This window comes from Typopeltis vanoorti, chromosome 9, assembly GCF_054136105.1.
Source record: "Typopeltis vanoorti isolate ZY-2024b chromosome 9, IOZ_Tvanoo_1.0, whole genome shotgun sequence".
NCBI lineage: Eukaryota > Metazoa > Arthropoda > Arachnida > Uropygi > Thelyphonidae > Typopeltis > Typopeltis vanoorti.
The window spans coordinates 97,986,687-98,008,368 of record NC_143557.1 but is presented as its reverse complement, the minus strand read 5'-3'; the positions used below and the strand labels follow the sequence as shown (position 1 = coordinate 98,008,368).

At 36.7% G+C, this 21,682-nt stretch overlaps 1 protein-coding gene across 5 annotated transcripts in view; it reads left to right on the top strand.

Annotated features, from left to right (window-relative positions):
* Positions 1 to 21,682, top strand: part of LOC150103285 (uncharacterized) — a 454,389-nt gene that overhangs the window by 64,032 nt on the left and 368,675 nt on the right. For all 5 annotated transcript variants that reach the window (XR_016548822.1, XM_090397913.1, XM_090397914.1 and 2 more), the window contains exon 4: positions 11,646 to 11,787. Coding sequence is in view for 4 of the 5 variants with exons in the window: in XM_090397913.1 (XP_090254039.1) it covers positions 11,646 to 11,787 (142 nt within the window). In the remaining variant the exon portion in view is untranslated. The remainder of the gene's footprint in view (positions 1 to 11,645; positions 11,788 to 21,682) is intronic.

The following is a 21,682-nucleotide window of genomic DNA, read 5'->3' as shown; positions in this document are numbered from 1 at the left end:
GGTTTTATCCTTTATCCAAGTCTAAGCACCTGAAGTACTTTAAGGACTGAGGCAACTCGTGGTAAAGGTGGTATAAGTTCTCATCACTTGCCTTAATATCCCTAATGCAAAGCACATCTCCTTGCAGACATGTATAATGCTATGCATTAAGGGAAGGGTCACTACTCAGACTGGTTTCCATGTATTAAGTGTGGGGTTACCTCTCCAAAAACTCGTGAGATCCCCGGATCACCCAACAGTGAGCAACCCAAAGGATCAAAACTCAGCATTGTTCCCCTCAGTAACAAGCTCACCCTGTGACTGAGAAGAACTCTCGGCATTTGGCTTTACCCAGTGGCAGGCTCACTCCACCACCGAGTAGAACCGCTCAAATTTATCTGAGGGGTAACAGCAACAGCCGTGCCTCAGTTAACTTCTTGGGCTACAGCATTGCTATCCATTATCCCTTTACCTGGGTAACAGCAACAGCCGAGCCTCAGTTAAAACTTCATTTGTTACAGCATTGCCATCCATCACCCAAGCTTCCAACCAGTTTCGACCCTTAGGGGTCTCGTCATTGGGAGCCAGACCCAGATGTGGTGATACTAAGGTGGAAGTAATGGAGAAGTCATATTTACCTATACGAGTTGCCAAATGGTGTCACACCCTATTATTAAAATTCTCTGTGATAAGATAGTTTATATAGAGATAAGTTTATAGAAGTTTTTTCACTTGGCTATGCTACTGATTATGTATTTGGTTTTATCCTTTATCCAAGTGTAAGCAAACAAAGTTTGCACCTGAAGTACTTTCAGGACTGGGGCAACTCGTGGTAAAGGTGGTATAAGTTCTCATCACTTGCCTTAGTATCCCATAATGCAAAGCACATCTCCTTGCAGACATGTATAATGCCGACATGTAAAACTGCGAGTTGCCCCAGTCCTGAAAGTACTTCAGGCCCAAACTTTATTTGCTTACTCTTGGATAAAGGATAAAACCAAATATATAATTAGTAGCATAACCAAGTGAAAAAACTTCTATAAACTTATCTCTAATCCAGAGAATTTTAATAATAGGGTGTGATACCCTTTGGCAATCATAGAGGTAAATATGACTTATCCATTACTTCCACCTTAGTATCGCCACCTCTGGGTCTGGCTCATCAGCCAGACCCAGAGAGTTTCGACCTTTATTGATACCTCAATAAAGGTCGAAACCAGTCTTAGTGACCTTCCCTTAATTCATAGCATTATACTTGTCTGCAAGGGATACTAAGGTAAGTGATGTCTGTATGGGATACTAAGGTAAGTGATGTCTGTATGGGATACTAAGGCAAGTGATGAGAACTTATACCACATTTACCATGAGTTGCCCAGTCCTGAAAGTACTTCAGGTGCAAACTTTGTTTGCTTACACTTAGATAAAGGATAAAACCAATATATAATTAGTATCCTCTGTTCCATCCCCAATATCATTAATATATAAGTTAAATAACAATGGCTCAAGAACAGGACCCTGAGGTACACTACTGATCACTTTTCTTCTCTTAGACTTAGCACCACCTAACAACACACTTTTTGATATCTATTAGTCAGCCACTTTCCTATCCATGTCATATATATTTTTTTTTGCATACCTATCTTTAGGGAGATGATGAATGTCATCATCCGATGTGAGACCACTGCTCTGCGTATTGGAGGCCTGAAATGGCTTGAAAAAGTTCCATGTTTGGTCTCTAGAGCAGTGTTTCCAGATTATGTTAAAAAAAAAAATTGAAAATATAAAAAATATATAAAATTGATAAAAAAAAAAAAAAAAAAAAAAAAAAAAAAGGAATAAAAATCCGTAGTCTGTCCATGGTACAAAATGTACTATAGTTTTACATATAACCTTCATGGGTGGGAGCAACATTAAAATAAAAATAAAATTCTCTGATTTTCTATAATTTTGTATGTGGAATCCTTTCAGATGTCTTATCAAGATTCATAAGTACCATGGTATATATCCATTCTCTTATCTCACTCTGCTGTCACTCTGTGAGAAGATTGCTAAAGCAACCTTCAACAGACCCATGCTATCCTCTGTAGAGGATCCTAATGCTACTATCCAGAGGGATTCCTAATCAGCCTCTCTAAAACTTTGTTGATTGCACCAGAATATTGATTGGTTCATATTTTTCTGCATCTCCACTAACTCCACCCTTGCATATTAGAATTATCTTGCTCCTCTTTCATTAATTAAGAATCATACAGGTGTTGAGACTTATGTTGAACAACTAGATATCAGGAGCACTGTTAACTCTCTTGCATATTCCTGTGCCAGTATCTCACCCACTCTGAATGCCATATTTGAATCAAGCTCTTGTAAAAGCTGTAATATGTCTGACTCATACATTTTATCATCTACATCCAAGGAGCATACTAAAGTTCAAGAGATCTAACTGAAGCAATTTCAACTAAGCTATTTCTGGTGGATCTGTCACTTTTCTTCCATCCACATTCACTAAGGATATTCTTCTATGGTTGTTCTGTTTTATTATCTCTTCTTTTCATAATCCATAGCCGTCTTCTGGCCTGCTTTTTATACTGCTCCTGAGATTCATCGTCACTCTTTTCATGAAATTTGATCCACAACATTCTTTATTTTTTTATGCTTCTCTTGCTTGAAAATGTTATTCAATCATGTAACTACCATGCAATTTCTTGATCACTCCATGTGACATAGATTCCTCTATCCTGTGCTATGTAGTTACTCATGCTAAATTGCTGCTTCAAGAAGCACTTTGTCATGTTAATCACAATCACATGCTTTATAATTCCACAAATGCCCCTTCTTAGTCAAATCGCATATGCATTGTCACCTTCCATGTCAAGATTGCATAATCATTCTCACCATTTACAAGAATACCAGCCAACTGATTTACACATATTCTCAGACTCAGTTACCAGATGCAAAGTTCTTGTACTGCAAATCCCTTCCATTATATATTTAAGCTAGTTATTCACAAGTAATTATATATATATATATATATATATATACACAAATAGAAAAAAAAATTATTTCTTATTTGAATGCATAAGTAGTTTCATCTTCTTAGAAGACTTCATGAGGCGCATAAAATAAAAAGAGAAATGCAAAAATATACATTACAAGAGAAACAAGAGCTATAAATTAATTCGCAAACATATTGCTCACATATGAAGGTTTTCTGGTTCTGGATGCCATAGTATTGTTGGGCACATTCACACAGGCTTGATCTCGTGAACACCAAAGCTAGATAGCTGAAGAGTGACAATCATATAGTTTTTTTTGGTTGGACCATACATGAGAGGTTGGTTGATTAACCTTTAGTACATTAGTACTGTATATGGGTAATGGGTTGAGAAAGGAGGAACTTGTTTACATTTGATTTAAAAGACCGTATATTACATTCCTTGGAAAACACATCAGGGGAAGACTGTTACAGAATACATCAGTAGTAGGGATGAAAAAGAGGAATAGAAACTTGTTCTGTTTCTATTCCTCTTCTGTTTCTATTCACTTCAACGGATGTTGAAGTGAATATGCAAGATTTTGTGAGGTATATATTTGACCACAAGAATCTTGCCCATTTCCTATACAGTGGCTGCATACTGGTCTCCAATGTTACTACTAGTGGTATCGCTTGATTTTTCAAATTTAGCTTGTTTGTAGTCTATGATTTAATTGTTTTCTCCTTTCTGGCATTTTTCTTCTAGTTGTTTTCAAAGATGACGACTTTGTTCTCCCTTTCAAATGTTAGGTCAAGCATGTATGTGCGATTTTGGGGCAAGTGTCCTTGAACTCATTGTTGATCACCATTATTAATTTAGATGTGTTTGTTGGTGTGTCACAAGTCACTTTTACAAGGCTTGGAAATTTCTTTCTGTCCTTTCTTTTATATATAGGTCTGAAATGATGGCACCCAACGATATTTTTGGAATCAAAATTGCATTCTTTTGCTAATTTGATGATGTCTTCCTTTAGTGATTTTCCATTTTGTGTTGGAAAGTTCAAAATAATGACACTGGATTTTTTGATTTTGGCCTCCATCGAGTCATGTACTGTTGATGCGATTAGGTCGTGGAGTTCATTTGAGGGCAAGGGTGAACTTGTTCTGCGCCGCTGATCTGTCAGTTAATTCAAGCTTAGCTTCCAGCACTCATATTTTGGAAGAAAAAGTTTCATTCATGGTATTGAGTGCTATCACTCATTACGCTTCCTTCCACTCCAGAACAATTCAGATGCAGTCCATCACTCTTATACAGTTGTTCCATTTGTTCCTTAAACTCATCCCACGCATTTACAAACTGCATTCCTTTCTCTCTTCACACATTTTCTCTAATGTTTCATTGAAGATTTTGGCTCTGTGCTGCAGCTCATCATTCTCATACCCAGACAACACAGCAACTACCCTTCCTACTACACTGTTGTCTTTTACTCTCCTAATATTCAATCTCATATTCTCCCTTTGCCCAAATCATTTGTTTCAACTATAACTGCTAACTCCCTTGCATGCTTATTTCTCATGTCCAATGCCCAGTCACCCAGTTCATTCTCCCTCTGGAAAACACACCTTGTACATCCTCTCACCCACCACACATTTTATGATAAAATCTCCTTATAATGCTATTCTTGAATCCATTATCTTTTTTGCCTCCATTAATTGTTATTCTGAAAAAGTGCTTCAAACTGGTAACTTCCAAACATGTCATACTCGATCGCAACCAAACCAGACTAAAATTATGCTGAATTTAGAATATATCACTAATAATTAATGTCTAAACTTATCTTTTTTTTTTGCAGCCATTGTTCTTATGTTTGCCATCTACTGGCGAATTCTCTCTTCATCTTGGAAAGATCATAAAAACAGAAAATAAAGATATTCTCGTTATCTGTACTAATTTTCTGGCCTTGTGGCTAATGCACCTGCACCTGACCCAGCAGGCTGAAGAATGGTTTTGTAAGCATGATTGGTTAGAATCCCTCCATTAGCATGAATGCTTTGTTATTGTCCTAAGGTAGGAGATGAATTGCCATCACCAGTGCAAAACCACTGTTTTTTACTGAAGGCCTGAAGTGGCTTGAAAAAGGTTGTTTAATCTCCAGAACAGCATTTCCAGATTATGTAAATTAAATTTTAAAAAATTTTAGTCCACAAACAGGACAAAATCTACCATAAGCTTTTGTGGTTGGAAATCACCTAAATATTACTTTGAACTATTATTAAATGAAACAAATAATTACAGAAGTTTGAATGAAGTAATAAAATAATTCCTCTTTAATAATAATATTAAAGAGGAATGCAGTTAGGAGCACTTATCAATACTTGAAGTAGAACAGGCCACCATCTGAAATGGAAAAGTGGTGAGAGTAGATAATATTCGATCAGAAACAAATATATAAATTTTTTACAATACCTGTACTGCATAATTCTGGAGGTCAGGTCAAAATGCCCAAGATGATTAGAGTCAGATCACATACCAATCTACAAAAATGGGAAATAAAACAATATGAAAATTACAGAGGAATTTTACTGCTGAGTGTTCGAAATAAGTTTATCAGCATATTTGAGAAGAGGCTATGAAAAAATCATGGAAGAAAACCTTGGTGGGGAACAAGATAGGTTCAGACCCAATAGGGATTGTCAAGTTCATATTTTCACTTTGATTTAAATAGTAGAGAAATCATGTGAATATAACAAGGATCTGATTAGTAGATCTGGAAAAGTCATATGATACAAAAGAAAAGCTTTTCAGAATGCTACAAATCTATGGTTTAAACCAGACATCATGCATAGCAATATGCAGTATAGTTCTTATAATTAAAAGAAACAGAAGATGGTTTAAAGTAAAATCAGATGTAATTACTCTAAAAATTTGGCATGAAAATCAGCAATGAAAAGAGACAAAAATTATGCATATAATAGTAGAGAAAAATGCCTTCTAATTGGGAATTTATAGAACAAGTAAAATAGAGTAATGTCTCGACTAATGCAGTTTTGAATAGTTAACTTCTCAAGTTAACGTGATTTATAAATTAATTCTAAATTGGGATAAACATGGCTTAAAATTCAGTTAATGCAATGTCTGGCAAGAGTTGATTTATTTTTTTGAAATGACAGGCATGAAATTGGACTTTAAAAAGAATTGCAACACACATAAATGAAAAACTTAATATTCCTCACTGATTATGGATAAAAGAAAGAAAAATGATATAAACAGTGTTCTTATGCTGAAAAGAAGCTAAAAATCATTACTTCAAAATAAAAAAAAAATTACTTCAGTGAATTTACTTGAGAACTGGTGCAGGAAATGAAGAAACTTTTTAGTTTCTTCATTTCCTGGAAGGTTCAAGCATTTCAAAAATCAAATGGAACTCCATAATGTTTAAATAACAGATGAATCTGCAAGTGGAGATAAAGATAATGCAAAAGAATTTCCCAGCAATTTGAATGAAATAGTGAAAGAGGAGGTTATAGTGATAAATATTGATATAACTCAAATGTGATGAAAAGCCAAATGGCTATTTTTTTCTGGCGAAGTTGAGGGGATAAAAATCCCTTATTGTTTTTCAGCCAGTAAGCGAAACTAAGATAAAAAACTACGATCTGAACATTTCATGCCGACGAACTGTCGGCGGATCCAAGCATAAATGACCACTTGGTAGTGCCACACCATGGCAACTCGTTGCAAAGGTGGAGCAAGATCCCTCACTATTCTTGATATTTTCTCATAATGTAAAAACACACTGCTCTCAGGAGATGTAGTACTGTTTTACATTATGAGGAGAGGTCACTACCCAGACTACCAAGTGGTCATTTACGCTTGGATCCGCCGACAGTTCGTCGGCATGAAACGTTCAGATTGTAGTTTTCGATCTTAGTTTTGCTTACTGGCTGAAAAACAATAAGGGATTTTTATCCCCTTAACTTATCAACCTCACCAGAAAAAAATAGCCGTTTTGGCTTTTCATCTTAGTTATAATATGTTATAATATAATATAGTGACACACCTTTCTGGCAGTCGTGCAGCAAAAGTATGTAAGTTCTTTTCACTTAAACTCTGATATTCTAGGTCTAGCTACTCACTGATGAGACCTCAAAAAAGGTTGAAACTGGTCTGGGTAGTGACCTCTCCTCATAATGTAAAACAGTACTACATCTCCTGAGAGCAGTGTGTTTTTACGTTATGAGAAAATATCAAGAATAGTGAGGGATCTTGCTCCACCTTTGCAACGAGTTGCCGTGGTATGGCACTACCAAGTGGTCATTTACGCTTGGATCCGCCGACAGTTCGTCGGCATGAAACATTCAGATCGTAGTTTTTGATCTTAGTTTTGCTTACTGGCTGAAAAACAATAAGGGATTTTTATCCCCTTAACATAACTCAAATGTATTCATAAAAGACAGTTCAAACTTGTGTGGAAATATTTCTCAAACAAATAGTTTTCTGTTGTAAGTAATAAACTTTTAATTATTGCAATAATTTTTATTCTCCTTCTGTGAAGTTATGTTGCAATTAATGCAGTAAAAAAATGTGGTCTACTAAAATTTTAAAAGTTCTTACAAATATTTTTAAAAGTTCCATGGATTAATTATCATTTTTATGTTGATCATTATATTTGATTAGTGTGATTTCATATAACATGGTATTTTTTCTAGAGTCATTAACCATGTTAATCAAGGGATTGTTGTAGTTCATCTATCTAGGTACAATTTGTAGTGGTTGTGATGAAAACTTAATGGAAATATACAACAGAATAAGAAAAGTTGATATTGTGGGATCTGTTATCTATTTTGTTTTCTGAATAAATTTACATGGAATAAGAGAGAAATTAGCCAAAACACTAAGAAGCTATATATAAGATGCTATTCAAACCAATTCAGCACATTGATCTGGATTAAAAATAAAATACTTCTAATTTTTTAGGAAATGAGAATGTAACATTGCTAAAATATAGGTAGTTATTAATTAGTTTTTATAATTAATAATATAATTTACATTACAAAATCAATGATATGTGCACGCAGGCACTAACACTAAGCAAATGAGGCTGAAGAAAGGCAACTGAAGTCAGTCCTAGAGTCTTAAAGGTGCCCCCTAGCAGGCTAAATTGGGTTGTTTTGACCGTTGGACTGATGTTCTTAGAATGCAAGCTTCCTAAATTTGGGGTAGTCTCATGCATCCAAATTTGTTGAGGTTTGGGAAGTTTTTCAGAGCTGAGGCTGATTCAAGGAATAATCTTTCATACTCGTATTTGCGGCGGTGTAATAACATGGCCCTCTTCCAGTGTATTCTGTGGAGGGTGTCCAATGCATGGTCAGCGAGTCCTGAGCAGCTGTATTAGTGAAACCGATGTAGTCCTTGTGTTCGAATATCCTGATGTTGGCGGTCCTGCCCATTTGGCCATAGTAGGACAGTTAGCAACTGCAAGGGACCTGGTATACTACAGGTAGGTCTAGGGGAAGTGGCTGGTCTTTAGTGGAGTGGATAAGAGGTGCCAATTTTTTTATGTGGTTTGTAACTAGTTGCGAGGTCATTTTTTGTTAGGATTTTTGTTGATTTTTCAGATGTGCCTCGAACATAAGGAATAGTGATAGATTTAGAGTAATTCTGTTATGAAGGGTTTTAATATTTTAATTTTTTTGGGGGGTTGTAGCCATTGGCTAAGAAGGTGTTAAGAATATGGTTAAGTTCAGTAGTTAGGACATTGTTATCTGAAATGATTAAATTTGCCCTGTTATGTAGGGTTTTTATAATTCCATATAGTTGAGAGGGGTGGTGGTGGTGGTGTGGCTGCTGGTAAATGTATCTACCTGTGTATGTGCAGGTTTTCTATAAACAGAGAAAGCCAGGGATCCATCAGGCTGGCATGTAATCAGAGTGTCTCTGATTACATGCCAGCATGTTGAGAAATTGCAAATTGTATCCAGGCCATGCAACCAAATAGCGAACACATCATCCATGTAGTGTAGCCAAATAGTTCATTTATATGGGACAGAGTTTAAGACAAAGGTCTCCGTAAAGAAGTTAGCCAGGGGTGGAGAGAGTGGCTTACCCATGGCTGTCCCCTCCATCTGTTTGTAGAATTTTGGCACAGATGCATACAGGTTTTAACTTTTTATGAAGTGTTAACTTGTATAATTAACTTGTGTTCACTTGGCTAAATCAGCTCATCAAATCAATTGGATGCCGAAGAATACTTTGACAAGTGAGATAAGTAAGTTACTGTTCCTCTATATCAAGCCCTGATAAGATCCCCATCTTGATTACTGTGCCCAGATCTGGTCCACCTAGGTTCTTCTTGATGGGGAGGAGGTTGAGAGGATCCAGAAGCGAGTGACCAAGATCTATGAAATGAACCTTATGAAAACAGGTTGAAGATTTGTGGGTTGTAGAAATTGGTTGATAGGTGGAAAAGGGGAGATATGATTGAGACATTCAAATTGCTAAAGGGTTTCTGTAGGATTAATTCAGAGTATATTTTTGAGAACAGGACTGGTGTTAGGAGGACTAGGAGACATCCATGGAAGCTGGGCAAGAGTGGGTTAGTAAGGGTGTTAGAGCTGGATTATTTTACTTTTAGAGTGGCGAATGATTGGAATAAGCTGCCAGAGTCTGTTGTTGGTGCCACGACAGTGAATGAGTTCAAGGCAAAGTAAGATACTGTGTGAATGTCGAATAGTTGTGATGGATATGATGTTTAGGGCCTCCCTCGATGAGTCAGGACTCCTTGGAGTTGCCTGTAATAATAATAATAATTATGTCAAGTAAGAAAATTATTCATATTTTTATATCTGTATTTGACTTGATTATTTACTTAGCTCTCTATACTTGCTGATTTCTTTTATTTCTTTTTAATTTTTACTTATTTGTTTTGTTCTATATGCTGCTTCAGTTATTTACATGGTGCAATCCGGCCTTAGTCACTAATAAAATCTGAACTAACCAGTTTTCCATTCTAGTTGTCATTCTTCTTTTCCTGAATTTGAGATGGGGATGAGATCACCTGACCAAAAAGTTTCCTGAAAATAAAATTCCATGTTTTCTGTTAAATATCTTGACTTATTATTTTTAAAGCTTTTGTTTGTTCCTTCTTATATACCAATGGTGCTAACTGATTTTTACACAAGATCTACCTCAATAAATCCATCTGTAATTGACTTTGATAAATTTATTCAATTAACCAAAATACCCTATGCTTTGCGCATATAAAATAAAAATGGAAAATATTTTTTACCATTATTATTGCTAATAATAACTGGTACATATGATCCTTGTCTTTTTCATAAACGCTGAATAATGGAAGTGGAATAGGATTACATACAACTTACAGGGTGTTCGGGATAAATTTGACATATTTATAATTAATTATATTTTTCCGTAAGTTACATGTATTAACACACACTTCTCTTCATTTAAAAGTTTGGACCCTTCTTCATTCATATACAAGATGTCAGAAAGGATGGATAGCTGGAACCCACCTGAACCATGGAAGAGAATAACTTGTATCATGATGATTCGTGCCCGCCATCAAAATAAGGATATTACGACTGCTGCCCAATGCTCCCTGAATACAGTAAAAACAATCAGGCATGAACTAGAGACTTGCAATGGTGACTACGAGGATGTAGCAAGAAGAAAGATCCCTAGCAGACGATCTGATTGCGTTCGTACAGCAGAATTCCTCGCAAATCTGCAGGAACAGGTGTTGAAGAACCCTGGCATTGGAATTCGGGCTTTGTTCGTGGAGTTGCTAACTGTAGTCAAGCCCTGGATAACAAGGGTAGCCAATGGTAGGCCATATGTATGGCAGCAGGATTCGGCCCCTTGCCACACCTCTGGGAAAAGTCAAAAATGGTTGTCTGAAAATTTCTACGACTTCACCAGTCCAAATGTTTGGCCTCCAAACTCCCCAGACCTTAACCCCATGGATTATTTTGTATGGGGCGCAGTTGAAAAAGACACCAATCGCACTTCCAGTAATACAAAAGCCCAGTTAATGGATAAAATTAAAACAGTTTTTGCGGCCCTTCCCAGGGAGACTGTAGCATCAGCTTGTTCGAGGTTCCGAAGCAGAATTGAAGCTGTGATCGATGCTAATGGTGGTTATTTTGAGTAAATCTTGTTGATAGTATTGTAATTAACTCTGCCTGTAATGTTTTTTTGTCAATTCATTAAATTTAATAGATACAAAGAAGATTTTCTTTTTCCTTACGAAACTGTCAAATTTATCCCGAACACCCTGTATGTGGCACATGAGTTGTGAATCTAGTCATTCAAGCAAAAATATTTCTAAGAATAGATGTTCTTATGGTAATGTTATTAGAATGCGAATGATGTCTTGCTTTGAATTCCCACATAAATTTTTAACAAAGCATATACTTGATAATTGCTGTCTTAAGAGAATATATTCTTGGCGATTGACCAAAAATCTTTATGCAATCAACATTATGGACACCACTGTCATATACTTTCTTATAATAACAATGGCAACATTGTATAGAGTTCTGGTAAAATCATTCTGCATTATTGTGTTTTAGTTTCATTATGGTGTCATTCATATTCTCATTTCAATAATGCCATTGATAAAGAGTTGATATCATTGAGATATATTCATATAATATATTATTTATATTTCTTTAGAGTCCTCCACTTCCTAAAAAAGAATTTACATGGTCAGAGAGGTTGAATAGTATCAAGCGTTTTATGAGCACTAGACCCCTTCCTGCACTTCCAAACGAAGCAACTTTAGAGTCTCAATTACTGGAACATGATATTTCCCCTGGTAAAATGTTTTAATCTCTTGTGTGCTTAATTTTTTAAATATGGTTAAATTTAGACATATTTCAGTCAGCAATACCTCTGCAGTGCAGAGAGTACATGCATGAAGCAAAGCATATCTGATATTACTAAATATTATCTGGGAGGAGTAGTCGGTTCAGAAAAAAATTTTTTCTGAACTTATTCTTCTTACTTATTCCTTATTACAACTTATATATTAGAACTTATTACTTATTCTTCATATACGTTAATCTATTGTTCATCAAACCCTTTAATTATCAGAACTTGCCATTCTGATAATTGACGGATCAGATAATTGAAGTACAATAATTGCATAAATGTAGATTATGGTATATTTTTCCAATGTCTGTTGTTTAATCATGAAGCTAGACAACTGAGGCTTATATTCATGCAAAAGCTGATTTTTTTTGTGGGGAGGGGGACATAATGTTCTATTAAAACTGCAAGATAAAACTTCAAAATTATGAAATGTTGAGCATAAGCAGGCATGTTTTCTTAAGGAAACCATTTTACAATTTATCGTAGTATTGAGGTGATGAAATGATGCCATTTACTTTACAGCTGAATCACCAGTCCTAGAGATGAACATTCAATAGGATCATTATTATTAACATGTGACCTCCATGGAGTCACAGACTCATCATGGGAGGTACACACTATTGCACACAATGCTCATCCAACCGTGCTTTAAACCGATTCCTGAGTGTGTTGTGTCTACATTCACAACACATTCAGGCATTGTATTCCACTCACCAACCACTCTCCATGCAAAGAACCTGCTCCTTATTCCTCTGCTCACATGCTCCTTATACAGTTTCCAATGATGGTCTCTTGTTTTACTCCCCCCCCTCCCCTTTCCCCATTCCATGAAAATCTCTTTCATGTTAACCTGGAAACAAACCCTGACTAGCTTATATCTCAGTCATATCTGCTTCCCTCCCCCCTTTCTTCCTATTCACAAGGCTCTGCAACTTACATTCTCTCAATCTATCCTCATACTTCACATTCCAAAGACCACTGACAACCTTTGTGAATCTTCTCTGGACCCTTTCCAACATATCCCCATCAATATGAAAACCTGGCAATCAAATCTGTGCACAATAATATATATGAGGCCTGATCAAGGGGCCTTATACAATGGATTATTTCTGTATGTCAGGGTCCTACGCATCATTTTCCGATGTGACGTCTTCACAGCTTGTGCAGTGTTGCCCCTGAATTTCAGATCCTCCACCACTCCTAGATCACTTGCCTCCTCTACCTCTTTTAAAGTTTTTCCACCAAATGTATACTTTGCATCCCATTATTACTTACCAAATTTCAAAACAAATTTCTTCACAACACTGAACGCTGACAGTTCCATACTGTTGCCCAGTATCATTAATATACAAATTGCACAACAGTAGCCCCAATACAGACCCACCCTCTCCTCCCTGTGGCAGACCACTAGTGAATTTCCTCTTTGAGGATACTATATACTCTCACATACAACCTTCTGATACCTATCTGACAGCCAGGCACATGTTACACTCACTAGTCTGTTCTCCAGTTCCATTCACTTCAGTTTATTTAACAGCTTGTTGTGTGGCAGTCTATCAAAAGCTTTTGCAAAATCTAAGTATACTACTGTATGTATCTCCCTTGCCCAAGAGATTTGTTATCTTGTTATAGTAAATAAGCTGGTGAAATAAGATCTCATTCTAACAAACCCATGCTGACAACCACAGAGAATGCTGCTATTATCAACCCATTTTTGTATCCTAGTTCTCACAAATCTCCTCAGTACCTTAACCACAACTCCAGATTTACAGATTGGCCTATAATTTGTAGCCAAGCCTTATCACCACCTTTATGCAGTGGAAAAATTTTCCCTTCTTTCTACTCTCTTGGAACCTGTACTGATGTAAGAGTTATTAAACAGGCATGACAATTCCCTGGAACATTCCCTTAAGACACATGGTGATATATAATCAAATCCTATCACCTTAGTTGACATCAAGCTTATTTATTTCCTCATATTCCTCCTGCTCGCTCACAATTAAGCCATCATCTCATGTGTTCACTACACTTGAATTTGTCACAATTTCACCCTGATGAGGATGCAACACCCTTATAATTGTTCAGTGGTGTCTTCTGCAGCAAGTACCATCCTACCATTTTCATTCAGTAATATTATCTTATCATAATCATTCTTCCTTGTATTTGTCACCTATCTGAAAAACTCTCTAAGGTATTTTTTTGGCCTGATTTTATAATTTCTACTCATACTGTAATTTTGCTATTCTTACCAGCTGGGTCACTTCTCTGACCTGTTGATTGCTACTATTATTCATCTTGTGCTGGCTCCACAGTATTCTCTTCTTCCAAATTTCATGCTTAATCCCTTTATTCATTCATTTGACATCTATTTTATTTAGTTTTTTGACCTTCAGAATGCATTTGTACATCAAGGTTGTTAAATATCTTTTAGTCAGTTCTCATGTAGCATTTATATCCTTCTTGCTTTACACCTCATTTCATGCTATAGCCCCAAGCTATTTCCTAAGTTTTTCATGATCACCAGCTTTATAATTCCATATATCCTTTCCTCACTGAAGTCTTTATATATGTCTAGCCACAACCCAAGTGATTATTTCATGATCACTCTCACTAACTGGAGAGAAGTGTGAAACCCCACTCACAATCACATTCTCTGATTGAAATGATTAGATCTAAAAATATCAATCCTCGTGTGCCCTCCTTTATATAGACTGAGATAGTTCTCTCTCAAACACTCAAGGAATTAATTTTCCTTATTCCCAAATGCTATCTCTTCATTGCAAATTGTATAGTGATAATTAAAAGTACGTTTAATAATTACCCTTCCTTTTTATTATAAAAATCAAATGGTTATTGATCCAGCATTATTTTTGGCTCTTTATTTTAGTAAAAATCACTGTACCTTTGTTCACTAACCAAAGTTGATTATACATCTCTTTATCACCACCTCCACATTCCCTGGCCTATAGTAGCATCTGACTAAATATCTCTTCCTATTGACCTCCATCTCACACCATACTGATTCATAGCTATTACCACTGTTTTCATCTTGTATCTCCAGTTTGTGCAGCTATAATTTGCCTGCTGTCATCAACAGTATCTCTCCTTCCTCCCATTTAGTCCTTTCTATCCTCCTGGAAAACATCATAACTCTTCCATTTGTATTCCCATCAGGAAATCATCCTTATTCAACCATGTTTCACTTATTCCAACAAATTTTCAGCAAATAAACTCAATCAACCAAACCATTTCCTCTTGCTTATTTCTGATGCTTTTGGCATTTGTAAATAGACACAGCAGTTTGCTTTTAGGTCTGTAACCAGTCTTGCCCATGCCACTTAATAGGTTGTGATTGCTCCACACCTAACCATTTCCAATTGCCTTTATCACCATTTACCCTATTCATCTCTTCAGACTCAACTACGCTCCCATACATCCCAGTCCATCCCATTCCCATTGACCATCCTCATGCACACATTCACTACTACTTCCAATATCCACTCATCTTATGCTGTGTCTCCTCCATCTTGCATTCTCATTCCATCATTATTGCTCACAATACTACTATTCTTATTTTTAGTCACTTCAGTCTCACCAGCTCCTCTCTCCTGAGCTTTTGCTTCACCTCTTTATTTCCTCTTCTCTCTCTCTCTCTCTCTCTTGCTTACATCACTCATTGTTCCTCTTTGCAGCAGTAGTCTCTCTAACTGACTCACCAAATCCATTCAGATGCAACCCATCACATTTGTATATTTTTATCCTTTCCTGAAATGCCTCCCACACATTCACAAACCCTTCTCTTCACACACTCAAGGAATTAATTTTCCTTGAGAAAATTAATTCCTTGAGTGTGACAACATACCATTCATAATCTCTTCTCTCTTTCTCAACTCACTATTATCATACCCAGGGCCTCTTTATCCATTGGGCTAAATGGGCTATAGTCCAGGGGTGCATTGATCCAAGGGCACTTATGATCGATAAGAAATTTTAATTATCAATACACTTTTAGCAGAAATGAAAAAAAAGGAAATCTGCATATGATCATATAGCCTCCAACTTTGGATTTTTAATCAATTTAAAAAATTGCAACGAAGCAATCATTCGAGAAAAGGCAACTTCCTTATGAATATCAATTGATTTCGAAAAAGGATTAGTTGAAGAATGTTTGCATTTTAAGCATATAAATTTATTAACCGCTGAGACACTATCAAAAGCTGAATGCATTCTAAAAGCTAATTGAATCATGAATCGAATGCACATTCCCCAGTATAACAGCAGCTGTACAATTATATTTAAGTATTGATTGCACCAATTATAGTGGAGAAAGATCATTTTCTACTTTGAAATGAATTAAAAATTATCTGCAATCATCGTTAGGATATTCCAAATTAAATAATTTAAGTATTCTATCCATAGAATATGACATATTAAAAAGGATAGATCATAGTGAAATTATAAATAGATTTGCAGAAAGTAAATGCCGAAAAAAAAAAAAAAAGAATTTTTTTAAGCTTTTTTCTATTGTGTGTATTTTTATAAATATAAATAAACTACCTTTATTATATTATAAATATTGTTGAATTAAATAAAAATGTACAATGTCGATATATTATAAAATAATTTTTTTTGCAATGAAAGTTGTTTAATTAATTATTGCTCAATCCAATGTGATTAAGGCACCAATTTTTTTTAGCCCAGGATGCTCACACTTATTAAGATGGCCCTGATCATATCTAGTCAGTACACTTACTACCCTTCCAACCATATTGTTATCTTTCACTCACCTCAACAATCTTGTGATATCCATTCTTACATTCTTTTTATGTCCAACCAGGTCAGTTGCTTCAACAACTGCCACCAACTCACTTGCTTGTATGCTTCTCTGATCTAACGCGTCAATTATCCTGCTAATTCTGCCTCCTGGAAAACACACCTTATGGAATCACTCATTTACCACATCATCAATAATTGAACCTCCATACATCACTATTCTGAAGTCATTCATCACCTCTTTTTCTCTGTTTTCTTTATCTTAATTTTTAGTACTTGTCCATTGTTATTCATCAAACTTCTCATCTCACCACACATATTTTTCATTTCACTTCTCATTCTGATCAACTCATTTTTCAAGTCCTGCATCCTGCGAATTACACTATCTATCAATTATAAATTAAAGATACCAAGAAATTATATATTTGGTTTAAACCTTTATCCAAGTGTAAGCAAACAAGTTTGCACCTGAACTGTTTTCAGGACTAGAGCAACTCATGGTAAAAGTGGTATGACTTCACATCACTTGCCTTAGTATCCCATAATGCAAAGCACATATCTTTGTGGACATGTAAAATGCAATGCATTAAGGAAGGGTCACTACCCAGAAGATGCAGAAGTTATATTTTCATATACGAGTTGCCAATAGGTATCACACCTTATTATTAAAATACTCTGGATTAGAGATAGATAGTTGTTGAAAGTTTTTACATTAAGTCCGTTTCTGTTTAATATTGTGATGGAGGTGGTAACAGAGGAGGTGAGAGAAGATGCGCCTTGGACAATGTTGTATGCAGATGACATCTTGTTGTGTGTAGATTCAAGAGAAGAAGCGGGAACTAAACTGGAGAGATGGAGAAAAGTACTGGAAGAGAGAGGTATGAGACTGAGCAGAAGTAAGACGGAGTATATGTGTTGTACAGTCGGCGGTGGCCAGGAGACAGATCTGGAGCTGGAAGGAAATGTCATCAGGAAGGTGAGAGACTTTAGATACTTAGGTTCAACAGTGGAAGAAGATGGAGGAGCTGAGAAGGAAGTGGGATGCAGGATACAAGCGGGTTGGAGGAACTGGAGGGAGATGGCTGGAGTGTTATGCGATAAGAAGGTGCCGATCAATCTGAAAGGCAAAATTTATAGGACAGTAGTGACGCCAGCTATGACATATGCTATAGAAACTGTAGCCCTGAGGAAAAATAACATCAGCAGGATGGAAGTAGCAGAGATGAGACTGCTTAGGTGGATGTGCGGTGTGACCAGAAAGGATCGTCTGGGAAATGACTATGTCAGGGGAACAGTGAAAGTTACGAACTTAGGAGCAAAAATACAGGAGGCAAGGTTGAGATGGTTTGGTCATGTGATGAGGAGGGAGGATGAATATGTGGGAAGAAGGGTCATGCAGATGGATGTGCAAGGAAGGCGGAAGCGTGGGCGGCCAAAGAAGAGATGGAGGGAGCTGGTAGAAGAGGACTTGAAGATGAAGAACTTGGATGTGGTGACAGCCCAAGACAGGAAGGTGTGGAGGAGACTCATTACAAACAGTGACCCCACTTAAGTGGGAGAAGCTGCAGAAGAAGAAGAAGAAGATTTTTACATTAGAGGTTAGGCTAGATGAAAGATTAATAAGCAGATTAGATTCATTTTACCTTTGTAAAGTGCAGTAGCATGTAGTTTGCTCCTTATACATATGTATTTTTCTTGATGATGATGACCTCAATACAGAGGCCGAAACTTCAATTGTTACTTTTCTAATATTAAGTAAAGTAATTATTTTAACATGTGTGTTGTGTTTTCCTAAATTCTTAACCATAAATGGACACTAATGATCAGAGAGGTGAGAAGTAGTCTGTGAAAGAGAATGTGAAGTAGTTGTTGGACCAAGCAAAAATGAAGCACAAGAAGGTGAAAATTGTAATTAGGAACAAGAGAGAGAGCAGTTTTGGGCATTGGTTGATGCACCCTTGCCAAAGTTATAGATATTAGTGAGACTTGTCTAATAGCAGATTATATAGTTACTGGGATAGAATGCTAAGGGTTTAGTATTTACAGGGAAGATAGGATGGGGGGAGCGGTACTGCTGATGTCAGTACTTGAATTGCAGTCAAAAAGAATAGGAAATAAGTGGGAGGGTGGCTATTCGTTTGAACCAGTATGGCGTAAGATCAAGGCCAATAAGACAAAATATACAGTTGGTTGTTACTGTAGGCCAGATGATTCCAGGGATGACTTGGAAGATATGCATCAGCAAAATAGCACAATGGGTGCAGGTTGAGTGATTATTATTGATTATTATGAGGAACTTCAATTATGGAAATATAGACTGGAAATAAGAGAGAGAGAGATCACATTGCAGGAAGGAACACCTACTGAGAGATAATTACTTGAGACATCATGTGATGCAGGAGACTCAAGGTGCAAGAGTATTGGGCCTGGTCATAATATCAAAGTACTATCCATAACCAAGATGGCCACATTGCCTCTGATTGGGGAAGGACCATGCAGTTTTGACTTGGGAGACTGTTAAACATGAGGAATATTGTGTTTGTGTTAAGAATGGATATACTACAAGGCAGGTGATTATGATAAGCATTTGTTAGGTGGATAAGAGGGTGGCTGCTAGACATATATGAAAAAGGTATACAGAGGATAGAATCTAGGTAAAAGACATTGACAAGTGGTGTTCGCAAGGTTCAATGCTAGGACCACTGCTCTTTAATTTGTACATTAGTCATATAGCACATAACCTGAAATTAAATATTCAGTTGTGTGCTGATCATACAAAATTAGGTAGAGCAATAGTGAATGAAGGCAGTGTAGCGATGTTGGATTCAGATCTTTCTATGGTCTTTATCTAGGGCATTTGGAAGACTGACATTAGCCCTTTGTTTGGAAAGGTCTTGGTTTTGAATCCCATGTAGGAAGTAAAGAACATTTATAAGAACTCATAAATTAACATGATAACACAAGGAAAAGAATGAATAATATTTATTCAAAGCCATATATTTTGACTTGAATATTAAAGGTTATCAGTGGCCTCAGGTAGTTTTATATAGAACTTAAATAGCAGATTAATTTGAAACAGTGAGAGCTATGTCTAGTTACACCTAGAACAATGTAAATGGAGTAAGTCTGAAGCCTTATTCCATCGTCAAAACTTTAATTGAGAGGCAATTGTTCTACTGACTGCCTCTTACTATCGAAGATATGGAAGAATCTTATTCTAATCAATATAATTAAGTTTTTTTTAATTTTTTAATTCATAATATGTTTGTCCCAAAACAGATCCCTGTGGCACTCCACTAGTGACTTCCTCTTTTCAGATACCACTCCTCCACACCTGCTGATATCCGTTCAACAGCTCCTCCATGTCACCTCAACTACAGACAGGTGCCTCCATGTGAGGCACCTGTCTGTAGTTGAGGAGACCTCCCAGTGATGGTACTGCTCTACTCCTGACATGGTTCCTTCACAGGACCCATATCATGTCCTCCTACACGGATGCTCATATGGAAAATGGACCAGGCTGACTGGTGTACATTTTCCCATCTTGCAAATTTTAATACTAAAGCAGTCAGCCAAACACCTATTAATGAAACACATATTAATGGGCTAGTCCTTTTTTCTCTATGTTGGGAGGAGACCTCCCAGTGATCCTGTATCACACACATGAGACTGCCATCCATCCTTTTGGTATGTGCATTAAAGAGACTGTGGAAGCTATTGGCATGAGTGTTGACAACATTACCTGTACCATGTGAAACAACATTCCTCCATGGCAGGCTTTCACTCCATCCTGCAACATCTCACTTTGTCAACTACAGAAGTCTCTCATACACTCATCTCTGTTTAGTTATTCAATGCACACAGAGCCACCCACTCTGATTTTTTTGCCCATCTATGCTGATGATTTTTTGCCCATCTATACTCAAGATCAGAGATCTCTGCTGCTGTGTTTCCTAACGTTACAATCTCCAACCAGATCCCACTCGAGTTGCATGCCATTCAGCTTGCACTTGTGCATATGAAAGAAAACTCCTATCAAAAGTGTATAATTTATACAGACTCTGAGTTCTTTACAGGCTATCTCCTGTCTAGTGTATAATCCACATCCAGTGCTTGTTGAGGTGCTTTATCTCTTGTACAAGATAAAGATCCATAATTTCAATGTTCGGTTGAGTTGGATTCCCATCCACATTGGAATTAAGGGAAATGACATTGCAGATGCAATTGTTAGATCAGCTCATACTTTCTTGACATACTGTTTGCCTGTCCTTTATACTGACTTCGTGCATGCTATAAAATCAAAGTTAATTGCCCAGTGGCAATATTCCTGGTAGGAAGCACTGACAGACAAATTGCATGAGATTAAGCACCAGTAGTCAATGTAGGAATAGAAAAGAGGAAGTTGTTTTTGCTAGGCTCTGCATATGTCACAGTCATCTCACACATTCTTATTTACTGAGAGCTGATGACCCACCTACCATATTTTTTGGACGATAAGACGCACCAGAAATTTATGCAAAATTTTTAGAAAAAATATTTTAGGCTAGAGTGGTTTTCATACGCATGCATAGCCCGTGTCATTTCATAAATCTAAAGCACCAAGAAGGTGATCCGGTAAAATCCGTAATCCCATTAGCAGCCGCCCATCGTTTCACTTCAAAAATTATAATTTTTGTAGAAATGGATATTCTGATACTTTGGTGATTTGTTATCCAGTTTTTCATTTGTACTTCTTCTGGCCATTTTTCAAAGTGTGCACAGAGTGTTTTCTTATGTTTACTTTACATTTTTAGGCTATAGTTACTTGGAATCATTCCTCTTTACATGTGAAACGTAGCATATCAGGCAATTTCTTACCTTTCAATGATAACAGCACAACTCATAAAAAGCTCTCTATTTGTTTTTGAACGAATCCATTTCCAAAATCTGACTCTTCCCTGCTTCCCTGCCAACGGGTGGTTCGTTAACATGGCAGTCTATGGGAGACCGGAGCGGACGTATTTTTGTGTGAGCGGTACACCGATGTTCGGCTGCATTTTTCGGATGCTTTCCACCTCCTCTAAAGA